The sequence below is a fragment of the Lontra canadensis genome, unplaced genomic scaffold, assembly GCF_010015895.1.
Source record: "Lontra canadensis isolate GAN:19392208 unplaced genomic scaffold, GSC_riverotter_1.0 scaffold47, whole genome shotgun sequence".
NCBI lineage: Eukaryota > Metazoa > Chordata > Mammalia > Carnivora > Mustelidae > Lontra > Lontra canadensis.
Window position 1 is genome coordinate 4,328,941 of NW_022631041.1, and position 27,508 is coordinate 4,356,448.

At 34.3% G+C, this 27,508-nt stretch overlaps 1 protein-coding gene across 2 annotated transcripts in view; it reads left to right on the top strand.

Moving 5' to 3' along the window:
• VTA1 (vesicle trafficking 1) overlaps positions 1 to 27,508 on the top strand; it is a 63,875-nt gene that overhangs the window by 22,132 nt on the left and 14,235 nt on the right. For both annotated transcript variants that reach the window (XM_032873054.1, XM_032873056.1), the window contains exons 4-5: positions 801 to 876; positions 17,645 to 17,753. In XM_032873054.1, coding sequence (XP_032728945.1) covers positions 801 to 876; positions 17,645 to 17,753 — 185 coding nt within the window. The remainder of the gene's footprint in view (positions 1 to 800; positions 877 to 17,644; positions 17,754 to 27,508) is intronic.

Consider the following 27,508-nt stretch of genomic DNA (forward strand, 5'->3'; position numbering starts at 1 on the left):
AAACTTCTTGATTAATGATTTAGGGGTTTTTTTAATTACTTACAGAATATCAGAATGATTGGCATTACAAAAACAAGCCTATCTTTTTAGAGAAAATGGCTGATAGAAAAATAGCCAGGGTAGATTTATTTTTTTCAGTAATTATACCCCAATTAGCCATTCTTTAACATTTGGTAAAATCTAAGATTTGATTTTAGCCAGCAACAGCCTGGTACAGTGCTACTGATTTTTTTAAATTGTCACAAAACCTGCTAATTCAAATGATTTGTCATCATATTGTAATGATACTTAAATGGAAAGAAACACACATGGCTTGATACAGATTCAGATAATACTGTAATCGTTTCCCCGCCCCAGAGCATGTGCATGTGTTGGCGGGGGAAGAGGGGGGTGCGCTTGGAGGGGGCAGGCAAAGGGAGAGGGAGAGAGAGAATCTTAAGCAGACTCCATGCCCAGAGCGGGGCTCAATCTCACAACCCTGAGCTCATGACCTGAGCCAAAATCAGGAGTTAGACAATCAACTGAGTCACCCAGGCACCCCTATAATTACATTTTTTAATAAAAAGTATACTATAAAACCTTGCTGTAGTATCTTTATTTGTAATATGAATGTTATTACTTTCTCCTAATAACAGATTACAGAAGGAGCTTCATTGTGTTCTTGAAATCTAATTTAATTAAAACATTTATTTCAGAGTACTGTTGTAAACACTGGAGTTATTTTTTTCTTATGGTTACATGACTAATTCTGCAGCTTAATGTTTTTCATTTAACTAAGTCAGCTTTTTTTTCTCTTTTAGGAACATGATCAAGTCCTTCTATACTGCAAGCCTTTTAATAGATGTCATAACCGTGTTTGGCGAACTCACGGATGAAGTGAGTGTATACACTCTTTGTTGCTTCAATAGCCTGAGCTCAGTATTGTTGCTCTCGATGAGTGTTGTAACTGCATTTGGCCTGTCAGAAATGTAGTGTAAGCAAAAAAGTGTAATTTTAAATTTTCTACGGGCCACATTTGTAAAGTAAGAAGATGAAATAATTCTTAATGATTTACTATTTGTAGTAAATTCCTTAAATCTAGTGTGAATTTTACAGTTGAGCAAATGCACAGCTGTGTTGGGCAGCATGGGTTTAGCGTGTGATTTTATTAAGTGCTTAAATATTACTAATCCTGCTTGCTATTAAATTTCTACACTGTTATTTGGTACATATACTGGAGTCAAGAGTCTTTTAGGGTTTTTTTTTCCTATTTCATTTTTATTCAGGAATATTATGATTTGTTTCATTGTAAAGTACACAGATTTGTTATCTTCTGAGATGTTTCATATCCATTTTAGCATTTTGTTTTTCTTAACCTCTAAGATAAGTAGAGCATATACTCATTTTATATATGAGCAAATTGAGGCTAAGTGACAACAACTTAACTGCTGTTAGTTCAGTGTTGTTTCACTGTAGCACGCTTTGCCATTGGCATGGAAGATGTGTTTTTTGAGAGAGGAGATACGAATCTAGAAATAGAAAAAGAAAAAAAAGAGCTACAAATGAAACTGATAAAGGTATGTTATATTAATGATTTGAAATTTATGAAAAGTATTGCTTTCTGTGACATGATTTTTTCCTAAATGATGAGCAGCTCATAGTAAAATTCCAAACAAAATAAAGTATGATCTGTAAGATGTTTACATTTTCATAAAATAATATAGCAAAACTGCAAAAAATTCTTTATATTTAAAACAAAGATTGATGATTATAAGTTAGATTTTTGCATTACTGCGAAAGAGATGTGCAGAACATTTCAAGGTTATGTCCAGTGAATAGCAATTTTTTATTATGTGGGACTGTCCCTCTTATTTCAAAACATCAGGCATCCCTGGCCTTGCCCACACAGCATTTCCCAATTATTCCACTAACCAGAAGCCACCCCCAGATATTTCCAAAACGCCCTCTAGGGTATGGGGCAGTGCCCATTGAAAAGTCATGTTTTCAAGTTGCCTTGAGACAGAGTAATACAAGAGAAAAATGAGACCTGAAGCATGAAACCTAAAATGCTTCCCAGTGGTTATTCCTTTTTTTGTGTTCTGAAGGCTCTGTGGATCCGCTCTGTTTAGCAACCTCTCTGCTCCCATCTTGTGTTATGGCTGATCTGGAGTTCTTTTTCCTCTGTGTACAGCACTGTACTAGCTACTTGAGGGTACAGAGTGGTTTAAACATGACGATGGACTAGTCCTCTTTAGAGTTTTAGAGAATTCGGCATGGTTTTAGAAAGTACCAGGTAGGGTGAAGGAGAATAATGGGTTCAGATTAAAAAGTCATAAGACAGATCAGACAATAAAAGGCCTGGCATCTTCAGTTAGTGGATTTTTTGAATGAAGAACTGTACTCAGATTTGCTTTGTATGGTAGGAATTGTGGAATTAACTAGGCTGAGGAAGAACTGTAAGTCATTTGACAAAAGAAATAGCTAATGATTATTGTGGAACTTTGTACAAGGTAGGTTCTTTACTTGAGGAAAAATAATGTGTTCAGGCCTATATAAATTTTTGTCAGCACAAACATAAGTCAGCAAAAGACTCCTGGAAATAAGAAGACAAGGAATCTGCACAACAGAGGTGACAGTTGAAGTTCGATTAGACACACCCTCACGTTAGAGGATAGTTTTGATAGAGAAGATGGTCAAGTAAACATTCTGGTAAATACTTAACATTGAAAATGCAAGAGGAAGACAACAAATACAGAAATAAGGAAGTGGAGACACTCAGGAGATCAGCAAAGATCATGGTAGGGCGGAGCGCCAGACTAGCAGGGCCATTTGCCCCATACTTCCCAGAGGGCTCTCCCTGCCTCGCCCATCTGCTGTTACTTAGGGGAACTGCTCCCCTATCTCAGAAGGAAGACAACAGTTGTTTGAACTTACAGGTGTCAACCATGAGGACCCCAGATAATAGGTGAAGTAATAGATACAGGAAAAACAAAATATCTAGAAGTCTTAAGTGAGTAATGCAGATTTTGTTTAAAAAAAAAAAAATTAAAGATACATAACCTGCACACATAATTAGCATGAGGTCCATCTGCATTTCAGAAAAAAATCTAGGTTTATATTTAGGTGTCCTTAACAAAGAACAACTTCCTTAGTTATTTGAACATGACAGCTAGGGCAGGGACTCTGAATAGGGCAAACAAGAGAGCTTCAAAAGGAGTAGGGGAGATTATAGAGACTGAGCAGGCTAACGAATATATGTAGCAACAGAGTAAAGGGCCATTTCCTAGAATGTTGGCACTCTTTTCTTTTCCTGTCTTACACGCAGTCTGCTACCGGAGCTCTTCTGCCTTGCACTGGTACTAGACTAAAGTAGGAAATGGCATCTGTGTTGGTGGTTAAAGGACCCAGCTAGCTGGAAGGATCTGAAATGGCTCAGAGAAAAGAAGTTAGGCATTCTAAGACCAGCCTAAAAGGGAAGTTCTTATTATTTTATTGGGCTGAGGTTATTCCTTGGGCCTTCATCATGTAAGTCATCATGTAATTCATGCATATATATATATATACACATATATATATATTTATTTAAAGATTTTATTTATTTATTTGACAGATAGAGATCACAGGTAGGCAGAGAGGCAGGCAGAGAGAGAAAAGAGGAAGCAGTCTCCCTGCTGAGCAGAGAGATGTGGGGCTCAATCCCAGGACCTTGGGATCATGACCTCAGGCAGAGGCTTTAACCCACTGAGCCACACAGGTGCCCGAGTCATGCATATTTAAATCAACAAATATGTATATGCAAAATTTGGAAATTCAGGGAAAGTTGTGCATATCAAAATTCACAAATTGCTTGACACACAGTGCTGATGTTTCTCACATTCAATACCATACAATGATCTTATCCTCATATGACTTGTGCACTGATACTTGCCCATTAGCTGAGGTTGACTAAATACTTAAAGTCAGCCAATAAGGAAAGGAGAATATGGGTGAGACTGTTCATTTGCCACTGACATAATCCCTAGGCCAACCAGTTTATCAGCGTAGTTACAAATTCTTTTCTCTTACTTTTAATGTTGGTTTTTTGTTCCGTCATTTTCCATGTTTGGAAATGGCATCTTCATTGTCATTACTGAGATTTAGATTTTTTCAGAATGATGGTGTGAAATGTCAAATAATTGTAAACCAAGCTCCACTGGCTTAGTGAAATAGGGAGAAATCCACTCTAGCTATGACTTCAGCAGCTTGTCATCGGTATAGATGAGCAGTATGGTGATTGTTATCAAGCCTTTCCCCTAAGTCCTCATTGTTGTCTTAAGAAAATCTGGGGCTTATACTTATTTACTTGTGATTTAAGCCTGATGTGCCCAAAACAGGGCACAAACTCTTACAACATTTATTTCAAAATAACTATTAAGAAGATGAGCTGTTTTAAAAACTATGGGTATAAACTGGCTACTCAAAGCATTTAGCAGTTTTAACTCATTCCCTCCTTTCCACTTCCACTGTAGTTACATCCTGTACTTGGAAAACACTAGCAGACACACAAACAGGAATCAGAAAGGTGGGAAAAGAATGAGTTTAAGGATTTCAGGTAGGCAGATTTTTTTTTTTTTTTTAATATATCCTCCTGTAGGTATAGTTCAGGACTCTTTAACTTATTTGTTCATTGATAAGGTAAGTACAGTGCTGCATTTAACTAGAGAATATGCCAGAGCTTTTTTAACAAAGCTAAAACTTTCCTCAAAAATAGTTGTTTTCCTTGCTTCTAAAAGAATGCTCTTTTGAGAAACACTAAAATCTCTTAACAACAGAAAATGGGGAGCAGAAAGGCATTATAACTGTCTCATAATTTTTATTTGTGTATTTTAAAATTCTCTTAATTTTATCATCTTTATAAACAAGGGAGTGGTGGTTTTTAATATAACACTGTACTTTTTTTTTATTATTATTAACTTATAATGTATCATTTGCCCCAGGAGTACAGGTCTGTGAATCATCAGGCTTACGCATTTCACAGTGCTCACCATAGCACATAACCTCCCCAATGGTTTTTACATTAATGTTTTCTAAAATTTTTAAAATACTACCTTTTTTTGCTATCAGCTCTGAGAATTTATTTTAAGAGAGATAGTAGTCATTAGAGGCAAGCCCCACTGGACTCTAAACCAAGAAGTCATTTTACTTCTTTGGACTTGTTTTTTTCTTCTGTAAAATGGGAAGCCTGGATGTGGGAGAGGTGATAAAAAAGGAACAAAAAGCAAAGATCAAAAAGAAAAGGAGAGATGCAAAAACAGTTTTAGGTTAGAATCTACAAAAGGAGGGGTGAAAACTCTAGGAGGTTATATAAATGAAAGGAAAAAGTTAGACCCACTGAAAATATGATAGCACAAAACAAATTTCTAGTAGGAGGAAGGAAGAAGAAAGCTAACATTGCAACATGGGGAGTGGGCAAGCTGAACACCTGAGGCCATCTGTAGGACATGTATGTGAAGATTTTGAGTCTTCTAATTAAATTCTTTTTAGCTAATGTTCCAGTCTTTTTTAAAAATTCCACTGGTTCACAAGCTACATGACTGCAGTTTACCTAATTTATTTTCCTATTTGGGGTTCTTTTTCTCTGCAACATATTTTCCTCTGTTAACTGTTTTATTGAAGGACCTAACAGGGACTCTTCACTTCCTGGCATTGCAAGTCCAGGCTCCTATCTATGGTACTTCTTCCCAGTCCTCTTTTATGTTCTTCAGCCTGGTCTCCCTTACTGCCTGCCCGGTTTCTGCCATTAATAACTGTTGTGTTTGGCCTGCACGTGTAAACCTTACCTTCTCACTGAGACAGCGACATTACTCTTGTCCTTACATGAATTTCCCTATTCTCTCAACTGTTAGAGTCTTAACTCTATGAATATTATAGTGTAACGTACTGCGTTAAGTTTTGTGGATTATTTTTTGGAATAAAGTATACTGCAGTCTCTTCAAGAGGGGACTTCGTCTCATTCTACTCTAGCATCTTCTTTGGCATTAAATGTAAATTTTTCCTTAGTGAAATCTCAGGGTAAAAAACAATGGCTGATCGTTGGTATTTCAGATGTTGCTACAGTTCAGCTTTTCATTTTTCTATCTGTAGATGGAGATAATGTTCAGACTTGTTTACACAGAAATTCTTTCCTAAGTCTTCTGAAATGTTAATAGATCTCTTTTACTCACAGCATTTTTCTTGGTTATTTCCTGATATTTTTCACATCATTATTCAGAGTTGCACAAAAAGGAAATCTATATTTTCTTTACAACTCTTTTTTAAAGATACTTTATCTGCCATCTCCTATCTCTGTTTTAGTTACACCTATTTAACTCTTTTAACTGTGCCTTTTATACTTCCATTTCAGTATTTAAATATGTTATTGTATAAACTTCTAGCATTTCTATAGCTATATAGAAACCAGTGTCCCAGTTTTAGGGATAGAATCCCCAGAATATATAGTAAAATTTATAATTTTGTATTTTAAAACAAGGGATGTTCAAAACATAAATATTTTGTTTCCTTCCTATGGCATCTTGTGCAGTCTGTTCATGGCCAATACAGTTGATAGACTTTTATTGTATTTTAGATTTGTTTCGCTTTTAGCATGTTCGGGAGCAGAGAGCATTTTGCCTTTTTCCTTTGTAACAAAGTCTTTTGTTTAGGTTTAATATTGCTAATTTAGGAAGAACATAAAAATCGCAAGTAAAAGATAATACTTGTTCTCATCTGCTGAGTTTCTGCTAATTTAGGGGAATCAAATGAATATGGCATGCTTTCCTGCCCTCACAGAACTTGTGTTCTAATGTGGGAAGAGAAGCAAAATAGCTAATTATGAGGACCTATGGTATAGTAATGACAGAGTACAGGGAAGATATTTCACTCCTGCCATTTGCCTGGCACTATGCCTAAACAATTTAGATATACCTTACTTCATCTTTTACAACTCTGAATTATAGTAAGAAAACCAAGAGTCAGGAAAATAAAAGTAACTTGTCCCCACATGCTATGGCCCAGAACATCACTTTGTGTGATGAACATCCAGCCTTTTTTTTTTCCTTTGTAATTTCCATTCTGTTGCAACTAACAGTTTTGTAAAATACAAGTAATTATTGAATTACTAGAAAAGTGAAACTTAAAAGGAGACCTGTAAAATCCAAGCCAGTTTGTTACAAGTTTCCTCAAGGCTTTTAGTTTCTGTATGGTCTTGTCACAAACTCATAAACGGTTTGGACACTGGAACTGGGACCACATTTTGATTGGCACTGATCTAGAGCCCTCTCTGGAAGCCCCCAGAGAATCCTGTTTACATACCAATCTGAGTCTCCCTGCTCAGAAACAGAGCTTTGCAACATCTCTGCAGTGATTATATATATGAATCGCAGGCTGGGAAAGAGGTAATCTGTTTAAAATATCCGTTTGTACTGAAAGATTCTGAATTAAGCCACATCTTACTGGTAACCTAGAAAACCATGATAGACCAGGAGAAATGATGTGCTTATGAAAGGATGTGTTCAGGACATACACCATACCTTAGGTTTTCATGCTCTTACTGTATGTACACTGAAGGTTTCATTCTTAGCATTTAAAATAACAGAAAAATATAAGGGTAGTATCTCTTACTAGAGTAGGAATTCCATATACTTTGAATTCATTTCTGTGTAATAATTAACCACTTAATCGTGAATGAATGGTATGTGTTTGCATGCAGTGTTAGGATAATGTGACTAAGAATACTAAAGGCATTGGCCTCCGAAGTCCATATGCGACTTCATTAGCTGTGTGACTTTGGTCAATTACTTGAATTATGTAAGCCTTTTCCCCTGTCTATAAGGTGAAAAAAATTGTAATGACCTGTTTTGTCAAATACTCCTAGATTTCAAATGAGAAATGTATGTAAAGCCTTCAGTAAATAGCAAATGCTTAAAAAACACAAGTTCTTGCTTTTACTACTAGATGGTTAATGTTTTATTGTGCTATATTTACAAAGGGCATCAGCAAATACATGAAAAATTTAATGGAAACCATCCTAAACTGCTCAGTTTTATATATTTATTTAACATGCATCTATTAAAAAATAGATGGGCGTTATATACTATATACTACTATATATGGAGGTCCAACATGTGCAGTTGGAGTCTCAAGAAAGAGAGTAGAAAGAAAATATAGAAGAAAAGATATTTGAGGAAATAACGTACATTTTCTAAATTGGATCCAACAAGTTCAGTGAACCCCAAGTAAGATAAATAAAAAACCATACCTGAGAACATTATATAGGCAAACCAGTGAAGTTGGGTGGTGGAAGGGAAAATCTTGAAAGAGCAGTCTTGGCAACCAATACATTATACACAAGGTAACACTGTTTTGAAGGGTGGTTGACTTCTCATTTTTTGAAAAAAGTGGTAACAAAAAGATATGAAATAGGCATGTATAATACTGAAAGAAAGAAAAAAACCTGTGAATTCAGGTTTCGAACAAAGCTATCCTTCGAAATATGAAAGTAAAATAAAAGACCTTTTCAGCAAATTAATTCATTGCTAGCAAATCTGCTCTAAGGAGCTAAAGAACTAAAGAACCACAGAAACAAAGTATTTTAGGCTGAAGGAAATGATAACAGGTGGCAACTTGGACTTAAAGGAAGGCGAGAAGTACACTGAACATAGTATGTAGATAGATATATTTTTTAAAAAGCTACATATTTTCTCTTTTCCTTCATTTCTTTAAAAGATATCTGCCTATTAAGTAAAAATTATTATACCTGGACATATTTGGTAAACCCAAAAGAAGACAGAAAAAGGGAAAAGAGGGTAACAAAAACAGATGGGACTAATACAAAACAGTTAGCAAATTTTAGGCCTGAATATAGTTATATCAGTACATACCATATATGTAAATGGACTAACACTCTATAAGAGAGGCTTTCAGTCTAGATTAAAAAAACAAGCTATAACTTTATACTGCTATAACTTTATACTATTTACAAGAGACACCTTTTAAGTACAGAAACAGATATTTTGAAAATGAGAGGATAGAAAATACTTAATGCAAATACTAAGTAAACAAAATTCCAAGTGAACACATTAATATTAGACAAAGTAAACTTTAGGAAGATGTGTTAGTAGAAGTAAAATGGGACTTCGAATAGCAATAGAGGGTTCGGTTCATCAGTAAGATATTACAGTTATACATGTACACAAAATAAGTCTTAATTATAGAAAACAAAAATTGATAGAAATAAAAATACAGAAAAATTGATAATCATAGTTTGAGATATTAACACTCCCTCAGTCATCCTTAGAATAAATAGTTTAAAAACAGTAAAGTTAATAAAGACTGGCCAAATACTGGCTAGAAAGTGGAAAAATAAAGAGCTTTCATACATTGCTTGGTGAAAATGATAAATGTTATAACCACTTTGGTAGAAGATGTTTTCTTTCTTGGTTTTTTTTTTTTGTTTTTTTTTTTTTTAATTTGAAGCTAAATATACACCTATTCTTTTACCCAGCAATTCCTCCTTGGTGTTTATCCAAGAGAAATGAAATCTGTGTCCAGAAAAAGACTTGTTCAAGAGAGCTCATAGGAACTTTATTCTTAATAGCCCAGGGCTGGAAACAGCCCAGATGTCTACCAACAGAGGACTTGATAAATGAACTGCCCTGTACTGAGATCTAAAAAGGTAGTACTGATATACCCTACAACATGGGTGACTCTTAAAGGGATTATGCTGAGCAAAAGAAGACTCAATACAAACTGATCCCTTCATACAAAGTACTCCAATATACAAATCTATTCTAGTGAAAAAGTTAGGATTTGTATCTGGTGGGAGATGAGGGCAAATTGATCTGAAAAGAGATACAAAGGAACCTTCTGGGAAACCAAAAGTGTTATGTTTTGATAGGAGTATATTTTATACAGGTATATCTATTTGTCAGAACTACCTAAATTATATACAAGATTTATGTATCTCAAGGTATGTCAGTATTACTGCAAAAAGCTAAACATTGAACTGTTGTTGGTATTTGATTGTTCTTAATGCTGTTGGGCTGGCAGTTCTAAAACTGCTTACTCTGTATTCTGTGATTGAGCAAATGAGCAAATTATTGAGAGAGCTAGGTTTCTCACTTCTGGGGAAAGAAGTTAGACTAGGATGGGAGAAGACTAGATTGTGTTAATGGCTTTGGATTGGAATTGGAGATGTCCATATTATTCATGCTTTTAAATATATTTGATAGAGCAAAGTAGATACATGTGATAGTATAGTGATTATGTAGTAGTATAGGTAGTATATATGTATACTATAACTGTATATATGTACAGTATGTATATTTATGTATATACATAGAGCGTATATTCATAGATGGGTGTATACATGCACATAAAATTTAGTTCTTATATGTCTGTATCAGAGGGACCTGGAAGCAATGGTGCACCAAATAGCAGTAAGAGCACACCCCAGTGTCTTATTTTGGGTTCCAAATACCATTCATCTGTGAAAAGAGCCAGGACTCTTACAGAAAAGGCTGAATTTAGGACTGGGTCAGGAAAGGTATTAGATGAATTGGATCTTTGTCTTGTGCCAGAAAGTAAAATCTTCCTATGATCTTTGGGACATGTCAAAAGGATCCAGAACCAGCTGGAAAGGGTTTCCACTATCCATGTCAGGGACAATTTGAGCATCAAAATAGAATGATATTAATAGATGAAAACTAGTCGAGTAAAATAAGAATGGATGGGTCTGTACTGAAACATACTGAGAAATACATGAATGAGTTGATGAGTGAATGAATGAGTGAATAATGGAAAAACAGAAGGCCCTTTATAATAGAATTCTACTAAATACAGAATAATGATAAAGGTAGAAATTATTGATGAGGTTTAAAACTAATAGGTGGGAAGTTTGATGAAGAACAGGATATTTACTTTAGTCTCTATTCCCTCAAATTGCTTATTTTAAAGGAGGAAGTAATAAGTCTCTGACGGAGAAACATGGTATCTGACACCACTTTTAACCAAGTCATCAAACATGACACAACCAGTATTGGGACCAACCAATACCATATGCTTTCTAGTAAGATGAAGTGAGAAAGACAAATATCACTTCAGTGCTAATCCTGATAAAAATGCATAATCTGAACCTAATCACAAGGAAATAACAGACAAATCCTAAAAAATAGATGTTTTACAATTAGGCTGATTTTTTTTTTTTTAAACATGAAGGTCAAGAAACATTAACAAAGGCTGTTCAAATTAAAGACTAAAAAGACATGAAAACTAAATAATGCAAACTTCTTAAATTATATAAACCCAGGGAGGTAGTAACTATGGGGGACATAATTGGAACAATTGACAGAAGTTGTTCGGACTGCAGGTCATAGAATACTCTTATATAAGTATTAAATTTACTGATTTTAATAACCATTGTGTATGAGACTGTCATCGATCTTAGAAAATGCGTAAAGAAAGGATAAGAGGCACAGTGACTTCCAACTTAATCCTAAATGGTACAGGAAAAAAAGTGTGATACAATTTGCATATTAATATATGCATAAATATGTATGTATTAATGGATAGATAAAAATGCAAACACTTGGGGAATCTAAGTGAAAGGTATGTGAGAGTTGTACTTATGGCAAAACTTTCCTAAGCTTGATAAAACTGCGTAAAAAGTTATTTCACAGAACTATATATATATAGAGAGAGAAGAGAACTATATGTATGTATGTATGTATTATTTTATATATTTTTTAAAAGTTCCATAAATCTCCATAGGAAATACATGTAATTTGTGACAACAAATAATTCAGTATTGGAGTCATTGTGGTAGTAAATTTGTTGAATATGTATTTTTCAAGCATTTCTCATTGTATTTTGTCCATTGTTCTGGGAGTTAGAGCCCTGTTGTTTATATACTATATTTGGGAGAATTGAGGAACTAAGAATATCTAAGTATTATCTTTGATGTTACCACCCATTTGGAGATAATTCCTTTCTTTTGTATCATTAACTGCTTTGAAATGTTAATGAAAACTATGGATTCTCTCCCATGCATTTATGTATTGCATTTTTGCTTATAATTCAGAGGGTTTCACTGACAACCTCAGCCCTGGCCACTAGCCATTCTTTGCAAGCCTAAGTCAAACTGTGTACTCAAGTATAATATTCACATTCATTCATTAGCAAAAATGTTTTACTCTAGTTCAGTGTTTTTCAAAGTGTGGTTCCAAGACAACCACCTTCAGATTCATTTGGCTACTTGATTTAAAAAAAAACATGGATTCCAGAATCTGCTGTCCTTTCCTTGATCATCAAATATTAAGCTCTGCTATACATCAAGCATGGTTCTAGGCACAGGTAATGTAGCAATGAGTAAAATCCCTGCCCTCATGGGAATCCCAGTCTTCTGGTGGAGACAGTGAGCAAATTAATATATCAAAATGTCTAGTATGTCAGATGATGAGTGCCATAGCAAAACTCAAGGTAGGGTTAGGAAAGTTCATTTCAGTAGGGTGGTTGGGAATGGCTTCACTGAGAAACAACATTTTAGCAATGCCCTTGAAGAAGATAAGAGAATGGAATGTAAAGATGTTCAAGAAGAGAACATCTTTGTCTTGGTAAGACAAAGTGCAAACCCTTTGAGGTAGTAAAGAGGGTCTATTCAAGTTTAAGAAGTATCAGTGAAGATAGTGTAGTTGAATCTGGAGTGAGAGAGGAGACTGATAGGAGGTAAGGGTGAGGAGGAGTTCAGCTAGAATTGATGGAATTTAAGTGCTATTTTTAAAGCATTTCATAAATCAATTAAAGTATTTCTAGTGGTCAAGGATGGAAGTAAGTTGGCCCATTAGTTCATTTTTAAATAATCAAAGTGAAAGGTAATACTGGCTGAGATCAAAATTTGCAGTAGGAAAGGTGGTGAGAAGTAGTTGGACTCTGAATATATTTTGAATGGAGAGTGGACAGACTTTAAAAGATTTGTTGGTAGATTGTAAGAGAAATACAGGACTAAAAATAACTCCAGTGATTTGGGCTTGAACAACTGCAAGAGTGCCATGTACTGACATGGGGAAGAACATGTGGGAGAAGATCAGAAGTTACTGTTGAACTCTGAATGCTTTGAACTATCAGGTGTACAGTAAATTGTTGAGATGAATTGAAAGTTCACAAGAGAAAACTGAGCAGAGAGTATGAATTTGGGATTTGGAGCATAGGGTGATACTTAAAATCATTACACTGAACAAGATCATCCAGGTAAAGTGTTAGAAGAGAAGAAGAGAAGTCCAAGAACTGAAGCCTGTGGAGGGTTCCCCACTCTGTAGATAAAAAGAATCAGGAGCACCCAGCAAGGCAAAAACAAAACAAACAAACAAAACAAAAACAAAAACACCCAGCAGACCTTGATAACCAGGAAAGCCAGTGAAAGGACATTACAAGGAGGAGGAAGTGCTCAACTTTTCATGCTGATAGAGTCAAGTAGGATGACATCTAAGCTTTGGATTTTGTAAGAGAGAAGTAATCTGTAACCTTGACAAAAGCAATTGTAGTGGAATAAACACTTGACCAGGTGGGTTCAAAACAAAAATCCAAGAGACAGAATGGGAGCATACTCTTTCAAAGTGGCTTTTTGGCATGATAATAGAAAATGATTTTTCTCAGATTTTCCATAGTTTGGACTAAGAATTTCTTTTTTTATTATATCCTCATGTGATTTTTATATGTATTGGGTTTGAGAACCCCTGCTGTAGCCTTTGGTTGGCATTTGCTAACCAGTCATTCTTCAGTGTAGCAAATGCACATGATTTAAAAATCAAATGAAAATTCTTACCACCACTGACTCTTGTGGCCAAAATTTGCAGTTGTCAGTGATTCTCATCAATCTAGTTACAAAACAGGAACTTAGAGGCCAGGGACAAAAGTAAAAGTTCTTTTTGTAATTCCTGTTTCCCAGAAAGGATGTCTAATCAGACAAAAGGAGTTAAAAGATCTCAAAAATATTGACATCTTGACATTTTCCTCTTCAAATATTCTTTGATACCTAGCATCCTTTATTTTAAAGAAAACAAAATTAAAAAGCAAATTAATTTTGAGTACAACTGCCAAAATTTTCTGTGAAGTATTATAAGTTCCAGTTTGTGGTGGTGTCTTGAAAATAGTACGGAATAAAAAATAAACGGTTGTATTGATTTATCTGCTCTGGGGAAATTTTGTAAAATGTATTTACTAAAAGGAAGCCATCTCACGTTAGAGTAATGTTTTTAAACTTCACATACTAATGAAGGAATTCAACGTGGTTTATACATCTTTACCCTGTTTTTTACTGTGAAATTAGGAATGAAGGAACCTCCTAAAGTTATCATAATACAACTAAAGACAGTTTAGTCTTTGGATGGTGTTAAATTATTTTGAGCCAAGAAAAATCTGTCCTATTTTTAAAGGTCCCAAAGGAAGGCAAATTAAACTTTCCTAAGCAGTTTATTCATTTTCTTTCAAAAGGGTCCTCTTTATATATACCAAATTATAGCCTCTATTAATATGCATTAAGTAGCTGACCTTTTAAAGCCAGTTTTACCTTATTTCATATATTCCCATCTGAGTTACAAATTGTAGTGTGCTAATGGTAGCATATTAAGGTAGCCCTGAATGAGTGGATGGCTTCACTGCAAAATAGTGCAACTTTGGGTAAGTCATTTACTTTTGTACTGCCATTTGCTCCTATTTATAATATTGGATTGCAGAATCCTAAGAGAGAAAGGTGAAGAAAATATCATAGACTTTAGATAGTACAGTGATGGAAATTATTGCTTACCTTTCATTTTGGACTCCAAAGTTCAGACCTGCCTGTTCATCGTGTTATCCCCAGCACTTCGGATCTGTAACTGACTTGAATAAATGATTAATTTATATGCTGGTAGGGAAGTTGTTAAGAGAGTAAACGTTTGAACTGAGCCTAAGGAGACTCTTGTTGGAAGAGGAAACCATGTTTAATAGGAAGACTAGTAGGAGAGAAGACTGCAGGTGAGAAAGAATCTCATCTGGATTGAGGGGAGATAGTAGGAAGTAGAGTAGACTGAAACAGTATCCACAGTGTGGAAGGCCTTGAATTCTAGGTTAAACTGTATTTACTTCATTGACCCAGTATTTTAATATCTCAGAGCCTTGTGACCTGCCTAAATTTCAAGGTTATTATGAGGGTGAATTAAGAGAAAAATGTGTAAGTGCTTCAGAGCCTGTAAGGTACTATAAACATGCCGGTCCACAACTTTACTTTTGTCTTGGATTTATCTTACTTACTCAGCTGGTCCCTGGTATGTGTCTTCCACCTGTGGCAAATTTACTTTTTCACCTTCATTCTCTAAATACTTCATTTACTTCTGCCCTTCTTCCTTTGTTTGTTCTTTTACTTCTCTCCACGATAGTCTTACTACTACTTTCCATCCCATCCCGCAAGACCAAACTAACATACCATTTTACTTTATCAGCTGTCTGTTATTGTGGACTTACCAAAGAAACAAGTTCAGTACTTTCTACCTACTATATTTTTATAGTACTATTATTTTGTATTTTAAATCTCTATCCATAACAAGATGATCAGCTCTCTAAGGGCAGAAGTCAGTGTATTGACTTGTTTTATATCTCCCTTTTGCCTATCTTAGGTCTTAACTAAAAGCAATTATTTATGAAGCGTAAAAAATGTTGAGATTATCTGTATCTTAGGTTTTCCCAAAAATAGGGAAACTTTAAATCACTGAAAACTTGAAGTAATTCCCTTCACTAGTTAAGTGGCTTTCCTAGTATTTAATTATATAAAAACACAGTTCATATTTAAAATTGTATTGCATGGAGTACTGGGTGTAGTACATAAACAGTGAATCTTAAAACACTGAAAAAATAAAATAAAATTTAAAAAATAAAATAAAAATAAAATTGTATGTGAATCCGTTGATTGGGCCCACCCATTTATAGTATGTGCTAGTACAGGGTGTGTAATTTTATCTGGAGATGAGATAGAAGATTAGTAGCCAAAGACAGGAGGGAAAGCAGGAGAACAAGAGTGTCACAAAAACCAGTAATAGACAGTGTTTCACAGAGTTTGGAATGATTCGATGTTTTGTATGCTGCTGAGAGGTTTGGTAAGATAATACCTACAAGTGTCTGTTGGATTTGCCAGCCTGGAGAGGGCTGTTGGTGACATTGAGCACATTCCTTAAGTGAACTAACAACTTAAGTGAGGTGGGGGCTGGTACATGTGGGCTCACTGCCATTAAAAGGCATGGCACATTCAAATTCTCTGACCTTTTATGTGCTGAAAATCAAACAAAAGAAACTTTTTTCTCTCTAGAGTGAATCAACTGGTGAAGAAGTGAAAAGTTAAATGTGGATACTTCTAAAATGTTTCTTTATAAAGTAATAAAGTAGAATAAATTAAAATCATACCTGGAAGAAAATGGTAATCAGTGTAGAAAAGTTGTTTTTAGTAGAACATAGATGGAGGATTGTTTGATTTAAAAAAAAAAAAAAAAGGGAAATATGATACAAATTCGGTAATTTAAGATTTGGGGGTTACTTCTTTTAGATTTCTATATACCAATCTGTAGTAGTATCTAGATAATTTTGCGTCAGATACTCAACTAAGTATCTGTGCTGTATGCTGTTTTAGTACTTACCAGTGACTTAGTGGGTCTTTGCAAAAGGCATGTTGCAGTTGTTTTCAACATAATGCAAAGTGTCTTATCTAAAACTCTAATGTGCATACAGATTACCTAGGGATCTTGTTGCAGTCCAGATTCTGATTTATGAGATCTGGGATGTGTTGAAAGATTCTGCATTTCTGACAAGTTGCCAGTTGATACCAGTCCCTGAGTATCATAAATGTCAATTAAAAAATATAAACTAAAAATTACCCCTCCAAAACTCTTACAGATTTTACTTTTTTATATTTTTGAGGCAGATTTTTGTCTTAATTTTATAGTGTGTAGCATAAATTTCGAGGCAGAAAAGAAGAAAAGGCAACTAGCAGGTTCTTTACTGATATTTTCAGTTCTTACAACAACCCCACGAGGTATTATTTTCCCCTTTTTGGAATTGAGGTAACTGAGATTCAGAACTGGTAAGTAGCATGCTATATATAGCATTAGAAGGTCAAGTTTGCTTAGCTATCTGTCTGGTGTTTGTTTTAGCCACTGCCTCATCTTAGTTTTCCTTTTGTTTTCACAGATGTGTTTTTATAGATTTGTACAGATCCATTTTTTCTCTCTTCGGTGGAAATAGCTCAGTCTACTGTATATCTTTATATTATATAGTTTTGGAATTCCCTCATTTAGCCTAGTTCTCCCCTGTGCATAAGATTTACAGGTTTTGCTGATGGACATTCTCATATTTCCATTGCAGACCTTTTCTGAAGTACAAAATCATAAGTGAGAACTAGGTATGTGCTTGGGGAAGATAGCTTTTTACGGTCTTTTGAGCCCTAGACATTTGGTAGAATCCAGTGGTAGGATGGGGAGGTTGCCAGATTGTTTCAGAGATGTAACATGCAAAAATGGGTTTTATCTCAGAAATACCATAGGTTATCATAAATGTATCTTTTTATTTGACTTCTTACTAGAATTTAATATTGATATAAAATTTAATATTGATATAAAAATATTCCTTCTAGAATGTGAAACACAGAAAATATGCAAGGTGGAAGGCAACATATATCCATAATTGTTTAAAGAATGGAGAGACTCCTCAAGCAGGGCCTGTTGGAATTGAAGAAGATAATGGTATGTATTTACTTATTTAAGTAAAATGACTTAGTAGAATCATAATTGTTCCGAATATTATCCATGATTTTTCGAAGAAACAGTACATTTTCTTTTGTTCCATCAGGTCCAAAATCCATGAAAATTAAGTGTAAAATAAGTTTAGGGACAGTGAGAGATTAAGGCCAAACTGCTCTAATATCTGTCTTTATCATCAAGATGGCCTGGCCATCTCCTGCCTGTAATCAGATATCATTCTTACATAGAACAGGTAATCCATTTATAATTTATAAAATATTCCCAAACCACAAAGGACACTATTAATTTTTACATATCTATTTGAGGTGAGGTTTTTTGTTTTTTTTTTTTTTGTCCGAGGGGTAGGTAGTACATTCACATGGTTTAAAATTTATAGGAGATATAAAAAATATATGAAATGAATTTCTCATTTCCATCACATCCCTCATTTGGCCAGATTCTACCAAACCCAGATAAATAAATACTATATTGTTTTAGTTTTTTCTGTCCCTTAACAGATGATTTTTTATGAATTTACAAATAAATAGGAATACATAGCCTCCTTTTTTTTATACTATTGGTAATATAGACACTTCTGCACCTGAGTTTTGTTTTAACTTAGTAAGTGCATGAAAGATTCACCATTACATAATAAGTAGTTTTGTAAAATTGTGGAAAAATAAGGGTCTTACCATTTCACTTCACCTTTCAGTTAGTGTGTAATTGAAAAGAAAAGGAAGGACCTTTTTCACTTGTTTTTATTGATTAGACAACAGGAAATTGACTATTAGGAGAATAATCACTGTAATCTGCATTAAAATTCTAGGTGATCTTTGTATTTTGTTATACAAATTTTAGGCATCTGTGAAAATGGTCATTCAATGCGCGAGTTTCTTAAACCATTTCTTAAAGGGTTAGATAATAAATATTTTAGGTTTCTAGGTCATGAGGTCTTGTGGCAACTTCTCAGCTGCTCTTACAGTGCAGAGGTAGCCACAGGCAATATGTAATCAAATGAGCATGTCTCTATTCCAGTAAAACTTTACTTAACAAAAACAGACAGCCAGCCTGTTGGCCAGAGTTGGCTGACACCAGCCTAATCCAGATCCTTAGATCTGTTTCTGTAGTGAATTTATTAAAAGATTTCCTAATGCTGAACCAGCTCTACATTTTGTAATAAACCTCAGTTGGGTGCTGTGTATCGTGTAAGACTGATGAATCACAGACCTGTACCCTTGAAACAAATAATACATCATATGTTAATAATAAACTTCACTTGGCTCTGTTTTGGGTTTTTTTAATTGCTATATTGATAGATTCATTTCACTACTGCTTATATTAATAGATTCATTTCACTACTACTCTATTGTTACCAGCTTTACATTGAGTAATAAACCTCATGTGGCTCTGTTTTTTGGTTTTGGGTTTTTTTTTTTATTATATTGATGGATTCAGTTCACTACTATATATTTAGGATTTTTGAATTGACATTCATGAGTAAGACTGGTCTAGTTTTACTTTGGGGTGTCAATGTTCTGCTTACTCCATAAGTATAATCTGAATATTTCTAGTATTTTTTTATGCTTTGGAACATTTTGAATCACCTTAGAATTTCCTTTCCCTTAAATGTTTTCTAGAAATTTTTTCGTGAAACCAGCTGTTCCTGGTTCTGGGGATGGCTTGTTGGCACTACTCTTCCATGGGAATTAATCCCCTTAGATTTTTTTTTTTTTTTCAATTTTCTCAATGCCCAGTAAATGAATGTACACTGATGAAATTAATAATTTAGTTCTTATGGGCCATTTTAGTGACTTCTACATATATGTGCTGTCCTCACAGTTTTTCAAATGACAGTACATTGCAGTTCTGTATAGTAATACATTGTACATATTAAGTATCTATAACAAAATGTAACAGCTATGTTGAGTATTTCCATAGATCAGTTAAGAATGAATGGGTAGCAAGCAAGCACATGAAATGATGCTGAAATCTTTAGTCATTAAGGAAAAACAAATTAAGACGATAGCAAGCTATATCATACCTACTAGAATTTAGGGCTAAAATTGAACAAACCAATAGTCCCAAGTGCTAATGAGAATGCCAGGTAGCTGGAACTCTCACACATTACTCATGGGAGAAGAAAAGGAAAACAGTTTGGCAGTTTTTTATAAAATTAAAAATACAGTTGACACAATATCTGGCAGCCCCACTTCAAGGTATTTTTTTACCCAAGAGAAATGCAGACATATGTCCATACAAAGGCTTATACAGAACAGCAGCTTTATTTGTAATTGCCAAAAGTGGAAATAATTCAGATGCCATCAGCCACTGATATTTGCAGCAATATGGTATGGACTGATTTCAGAAGCTAAGTGAAAGAAGCCAAACACAGAAGGCTACAGATGTATTATATGATTGTATTCATACAACTTTCTGGAGAAGGCGGTGCTCTAGGGACATAAATCAGGTAAGTTGAGTACTTGGGGTGAGGGAGGGGTTTACTACAAAGGAACATGGGAAAGGCTTGGGGATGACCAGAAGTGGTGGTTATACATTGTATAAGTTTTATGTCAAAACTGTATACCCAAGATGTGTGAATTTTACTGTATGTAAATTATACCTCAGTAAACCTGCCTTTAAAAGACAAAGGAGATGGGAGGAGAGAACAAGTGAGGAGGACAAGAAAACCTTCTTGTTCTGTTTATTATTTAGAGGACTATTTAAAATAGTGAGGAGGACAAGAAAACCTTCTTGTTCTGTTTATTATTTAGAGGACTATTTAAAATATTACAATGCCATTTGGTGAAAAAGGTATACTACAGTTTTATATATGAATACTCTAAATTATTTTGCAGTTTGTCTTCTATAGATGCAAGCTTTCATACGGCATTTCAAGTTAACTTTTTCTTATCTATTTGTGAAAAACACTTCATGATATGTCCTTAACTAATGTTATAATAGTCTTTTTCACATAGGATTTTTCTTACAGTCATTTTCTGTAATAAATACCTTGCATTCATATAGTGCCTTAAAGCTTACAAATCATTTCCACTTATTCATACCCTCGGAAATCCCTTGGGGATAGTTTATGTTATTACTGTTGTACACAGGAGTAAGTTGAGATTCCACATGGGTTAGGGCCTGCCTAAGGACATAGAATCATGAAACAGAACTAGAACTTGAATCCTGGCCCTCTTATTCTGAGTCCTGTGTCTTTTTGGTATTTTGTTCATTTTTTTTATACCCAGTGCCTGTGTTTTTTACATACTTCCTTTCCTACTTTAATACTGACCATAATCAGGAATGTTTTATGTCTGTCCTACTGTTAACAAGTGTCCACAAGAAAATACCCAAGATCTTCAGGCTTTAAGCAAGAGTCACCACAACGTGGCATCAACCTATTTTACCAGTTTTATTTTCTGTTCCTCTCTTGTATTGTCTTGGGTGGGTCAGGTTGCCATAACAAAACACCATAGACTGGGGTGGCATTCATTTTCTCAGGGGTCTAGAGGCTGGAAAGTCCAAGACCAAAGTGGAGCAGAGTTCTTTTGCTCTTGAGTGCCCACTTCCTGGCTTTCAGACATCAGCCTTCTCTTTGTTCTCATATGACCGAGAGAAAAACAGATCTTTCCTTTTTATAAGGCCACAATTCTATTAGGACTCTACTCTAATGACTCATTTAACCTTAGTTACCTTCTGAAGAGCTTATCTCCAAATATAGTCAAATTGGTGATTAGGGCTTGATCATATGAGTTTTGTGGGGACACAGTTCATTTCATAGCACCTATATATTCTCTTTATTATAGTCATAGATGTTAAGAGCTGGATGAATAGAGACCTTCATCTCTTTCTTTAACTATAAAACCATTCCTCCCTCCTAAATTGCTTATCTTTTTTTACCTATCTGAATCCTGCCTATCTGTGATGTTTTCCCCTTTGTCTGAATTTCTGCAGAGCTATTTTATGTATGTATATGAAGTCTTATAAAATATGTAGCACTTAATAAAATACTTTCATAGTTTATGTTAATATTTGTTATTTATGGAACGCTCGGTATCATCGGGCATTGTGCTAAATATTTTACATATATTAGCTAATTTAGTTCTCATAGCTTTTGAAGGTAGCTGGGCATTTTCTGTTCAAGTTCTAATAACTAGTTAATGAAACTCAGGAGTTGAACCCAGACCTTCTAATTCTAAAGTCTGTGCTCTTGTTCTGCATTTAAGCAGATAAATTTTTTCCCTTCAACCAGTTTTACAAGAAAATTTCTCAGCCAGTCATTAAAACTATTAATTTCACATTCTCGTGAGACCATAGTACCAATGTTACGGGGTACATTTCTGTGCTTCAGATATGGTTTAGAGACCTAAATTTGGAATGAACTCCCACTTCCCAGGACATATCCTTGTTCTTGCATTTTTTAAATGTAATTGTTTTTCATTCATTTTTAAAGAAACTTATTTTTTTAATGTCATTTTGTCAGCATTTCCGGGTACCAGGAATGAATAAAAGACATGATCCTTATAAGAGCTTACATCTTCATGGGGTACAAAAGTTTTAATTAAGCAGTTATAGTACATGGTAATAAGAGATTGTGCCTGAGCTGAGTCTCAAAAGAGAAGTTGAATTAAGTTGGGTAAATGAAAAGGAAGGATGGTACAAATTTTTAAAAACAAAGCAAAACAAAAACACTTCAAAAGCAGCAGGGAGGCAGATTGAGATCTGGCTAAGACTGTAAAATCTGTGTGTGTTTGGGGGGGTGATTTTTGAGAGTGAATTGGAGAAAGATAATTCTGCAGATTGTGAGAAGAATTCAGGGGCTATTAGTGATCTAAATTATAAAAAAACAAAAGCCTGGGTGAGATATTGACATGGGGATAAAGAGAAGGAAATGTAATCAGTAGAACTTAGAACACTTTAATGAGGGAGGAAATGGATGATGATCCCTAAGTTTCCAGCCTTTCAAAGAAATGACTAATACAAGGTAGCAGGTTTGGTGGGAAAAATCAAGAAAAGATACTGAGATGCTCATTTGATTACTACATGCAGAACTCCCAGCTGCCAATTACATACTCATCTAAAGATTGCAGGAGAAAATTCTGGGCTAAAAGAACTTTGGAGTTGTCAACCTAAAAGCAAGAGATGAAGCCAAAGTAAAATGTTTCTTCACCCAGGCAGGATGGATAGTTTAAGAACTAAGGCCAAAGACGAAACATTTCTTCACATTCAGTAGTTACATTAAATTGGAAATTGAAGCTGAACCACTTCTATTACCTGATGATATTTAAGTAACCTTTACACACACGTATTTGTAGTAAATATAATGTTGTACTTATCATTACCTTCTAACATCTGATTTGGGAGATACTTCTTGTATGTGGTTATACATATATTCTTAAATACACCATGCAAATAATATTTTTTTGTTTTAAACATATTTGGCTTTAGTAGCATTTCAGATGTGTCATTTTAGATATATTAATATGCCTAATAAATAATCAGTGTTATTTTTTCTAGATATTCTTTCAGTGACTTCTAATACTAACATTTTCAACTTATGTCCTTGAAAGTATACATTTTAATAATTATCATGAACTATTCTGTTGTGATATGGTTGTTTTAGGCTTTTTATAATACTAACTTACTAGATAATTAGATATATATAATTTTTGTTATGTTTTCCAAAAATTAAGCTTACATGCAGCTTATAAGTTCTTTCATTATTTTTATTCAGTTTTTATAGAGCCTCTAAGTAGAAAATTGGGAGTTATAGAATACCAATAATCCTTTAAAATATAAAGGAGAATATTTTCACTGTATGCTTTTTCAAAAGAACAAAATGTAACCTGGTAATTTAATCAAGTGTTAATGTCATAACATCTAACAGTGTCTGCTCAGAAATGGTTTATGGGGGCGTCTGGGTGGCTCAGTTGGTTGAGCAACTGCCTTCGGCTCAGGTCATGATCCCGGACTTCCAGGATCGAGTCCCGCATTGGGCTCCCAGCTCCTTGGGGAGTCTGCTTCTCCCTCTGACCTTCTCCTCTCTCATGCTCTCTCTCACTCATTCTCTCAAATAAATAAATAAATAAAATCTTTAAAAAAAAAAAAAAAAGAAATGGTTTATGGCTCTTAAATGATTTATGTCCTTAAATCTGAATGTGTAAGAGAAAAGTCTTCTTCAAAACCTTGATGCTTCTTTTCCGAGTATACCGTTATATTCTCTTGTGTTCTTAAATTAACTCTAGGGGTAAAATGTATTATGTTTAACAAAAGTCTAATTCTCTGTTATTCTGGAATTAAATTTCTAGTAAAACCATAAAAATAATGGATATTACACCTGAGAGTAAGAAAAAAGGGAAGATACTTCTGAAAATACTGCTGTGTGCAATTAAGTCATATTATCAAAAAGTACATAAGGAAACCATATGATTAGTACAAAAACAGTGTTCCAGGAAACAAATAAGGCTCAACTGAAGGGAATTGTGTTAACATTCAAACTCTAGGTTTGCATGTCTGTCAACTCAGTATCTGCAAAATGATGCTATTTTTAAGTGGTTGTTATTAACCTATATTCAATAAAAAGGTAATATCTTTTATCATATTTCTACTAATTTAAAATTTCCCTCTTTGGGGAAACCCTAAGATACAGTTAACTTCAACATTTTTTAGTCTCAGTAAATATTTGCTGCTAATTAAGACCTGTAATTGGAGAACATAGGAGATATAAAATAAGCCAATATATTAGTCATCTAAAATGTCATCTTAAAGTTCCCTAATCTAGTGTTAATGTCATAGCTTTTTACAGTACTTCCTCAGAAATGGTTTATGGTTCTACAAAAAGATATAATTTTATATATATACACTTTCTGAAGTATTTGAAAATAAGTTGAAGATATGCTCTTTTGCTTCTCAGTACTTCATTCAAATCTGTTCAGTTGATTTAATAATCTCCTTTGTGGCTCTAGTGCAGGATTAACCACTGCATCTGACTTTCATGTCTTCTTAGTTATCTTTAACCTGGAATGGTCCTTCAGCCTTTCTAGGTGTTTCTTGACCCAGTGGTTTTGAAGAGTAAAGGTTAGTTATAGAGTGTCCCTCAATTTGGTTTTGCCTGATGTTGCCTCATAATTAGATTACAGTTATACATGCTTAGCAGAAATACACCAGGATCAGATTATGTCTCCTATGTCAACATTGGAAGGTTGTATAATATTGGTGATACTAACTGATCACTCAAGTAATATGTGGTATTTTCTGGGTTATTACACTTTAAAATGATTTTCCCTTTGTTATTAATAAGCTGTTTGAGTTACTAATAAGTTACTGGGGAATAAGTTCCTTTGAGACCATGTAAATACCCTGTTTTTAATAAAAAATTACCCCACTGTCTTTAACATCTACTGATACAAATTAAAGTTTACTGTTTGCTTAGTATATAATTCAGTGACTCAGTGACTTTTGACACACACACCCTCTAAATAAAAAACATTTCCATTACCCCCCCAAAATTACCTCATACTCTTTCCCAGTCCATTCCCACCTTGAGAAACAACTGATTTAGTTGTTTGTTTAATTAAAAATTAGTTCTGTCTGATTGAGAACATTGTGTAAATGGAATCCCACGGTGGTGTTTTGCACCCTACTTCTTTAAACACTGTATCTGTGAGATTCATTGGTGTCTTGTGAAGCAATAGCCCACTCTTTTTTACTGCTGAGTAGTATTTTATAGTATGGATCCCTTAATTTGTTTATCAGCTCATCTGCCAATGAATATTGTGGCTGTTTCTAGTTTGAGGTTATGATGAATTAAGCTGCTTGACATTTAAATGCATTTGGTTTTTAGACATACTTCATATTATATGTAAAGAGGTGGCATGTGTTTCATCGTGCTGGGTCAATAACTAGAATAAAATTGCTGGGTTGTGTGTGTATATATATATATATTTTTTTTTTTTTTCTAAAGTCAGTGTACCATTTATACTTTCATCAGCCATGCATTAGAGTTTCTGTCCCTTTGTATCCTTGCTAGCACCTCGTATTGTCAGTATTTTTAAATTTAGCCATTCTGATCCATATATAGTGGTTCTTCATTGTGATTTAATTAGCATTTTTCCCCCAATGGCTAAATGATACTGAACTCTGTTATATGTGTTTACTGGATGTTCATATTTATTTGTGAAGTGTCTGTTTAAATCTTTTGCCCATTCTTTTTTGTTGTGGTAAATTATACATAACAAAGTTTACTATTTTAATCATTTAAATGTACAGCTCAGTGTCATAAAAAGCACATTCATATTTTTCAGCCTCTCACCACCATCTAACTCCAGAATATTTTTATCTTCTCAAATTGAAACTCTATACCCATTAAACTATAAGCCCCATTTGCCCTATCCATTCCTAGCCTCTGGTCACCACTGTTCTGTTTTCTGTCTTTGTCTCTAGGTACCTCATGTATGTGGAATCAGACAGTATCAGTCCTTTTGTGACTGGCTTATTTCATTTATTGTAATGTCTTCAGGGTTCACCCATGTTACAAGATATTTTAGAATTTCTTCCCAAAGGCTGAATAATATTCCATTGTATGCCTATACACATTGTATTTATTCATTCATTGAAGAACATTTTGGTTGTTTCTACCTTTCAGTTGTTGTGAGTACTACTGTGACCATTAACAAACTTGCCCGTTTTTCATGGGTTGTCTGTCATTTTATTATTGAATTATTTACAAATTATGTATAGAAGTTCTTTGTTAGATGCCTGTTTTACAAATATTTACTACCATTCTATTGCTTCCCTACTTGTTTTCTTACCTTCTTTTAATTACCAAAAATCTTTAATCCTGGCAAAATGTAGTTTATAATTTTAAAATTTTTATGGCTACTTCTTACGTCTTATGAGATCTTTATCTATCTCTACCTTAAAAATTCTTTCATATTTTTAATCCTGAAGACTTATCATTGGAGCTGCTACTTTTGTTTGTGAAAGATCTTAATTTTTTTCATGCATACAGTGTGAGGTAGGCTGGATTCAGGATTCTTTCCTCCATAAGGATAGCCTATTATTCCAGCACCATTTGTTAAACATTTTCCTTTCCTTGTTGAATTTCTTCGGTTCCTCTGTCAAAAATTCAATTAACCTTTTAAATGTGATTCTGTTTCTGGATTCTATTCAGTTACATTGGTATGTTTTTCTGGTTGGTACCAATGGCACACGGCCTTCCACCTTTTTACAATAAACCTTGGAGTCAGGTGGCATAAGTTCTCCAACTCTTCTCTTCTTTCTCAAGATGTTCTTAGCTATTCTGTGAGTAGGTTTTTCAGTTTCTATTAAAATAAAAAACAGCTGAACTTAGGTTTGATACTGCGCTGAATTTATAGATCAATTTAGGGAGAATGGGTACCTTAACAAAATTGAGTCTTTCATTACATGAATATGGTGTATCTTTCCATTTATTAAGCCTTCATTAATTTGTATCGACAGTATTTTGTATTTTTCAAAGTAGAGATTTTGTGCCTCTTTGGTTAGAATTTGTTTCCAAGTATTTGATATTTTTCATTTCCTTGTTTACTTTTAGTGTATGAAATATAATTGATTTTTGTATAATGATGTTGTATTGCACAACCTTGCTAAATTAACCTATTCTGGTGGTGGTTTTATAGATTTCTTGCGAGTTTCTTTGTAGATAACCATGTTATCTGCAAAGAGAGACAGTTACGTGTCTGTTACTGGATTTAGCTACTTCAGCTTTTGTCTGCTTG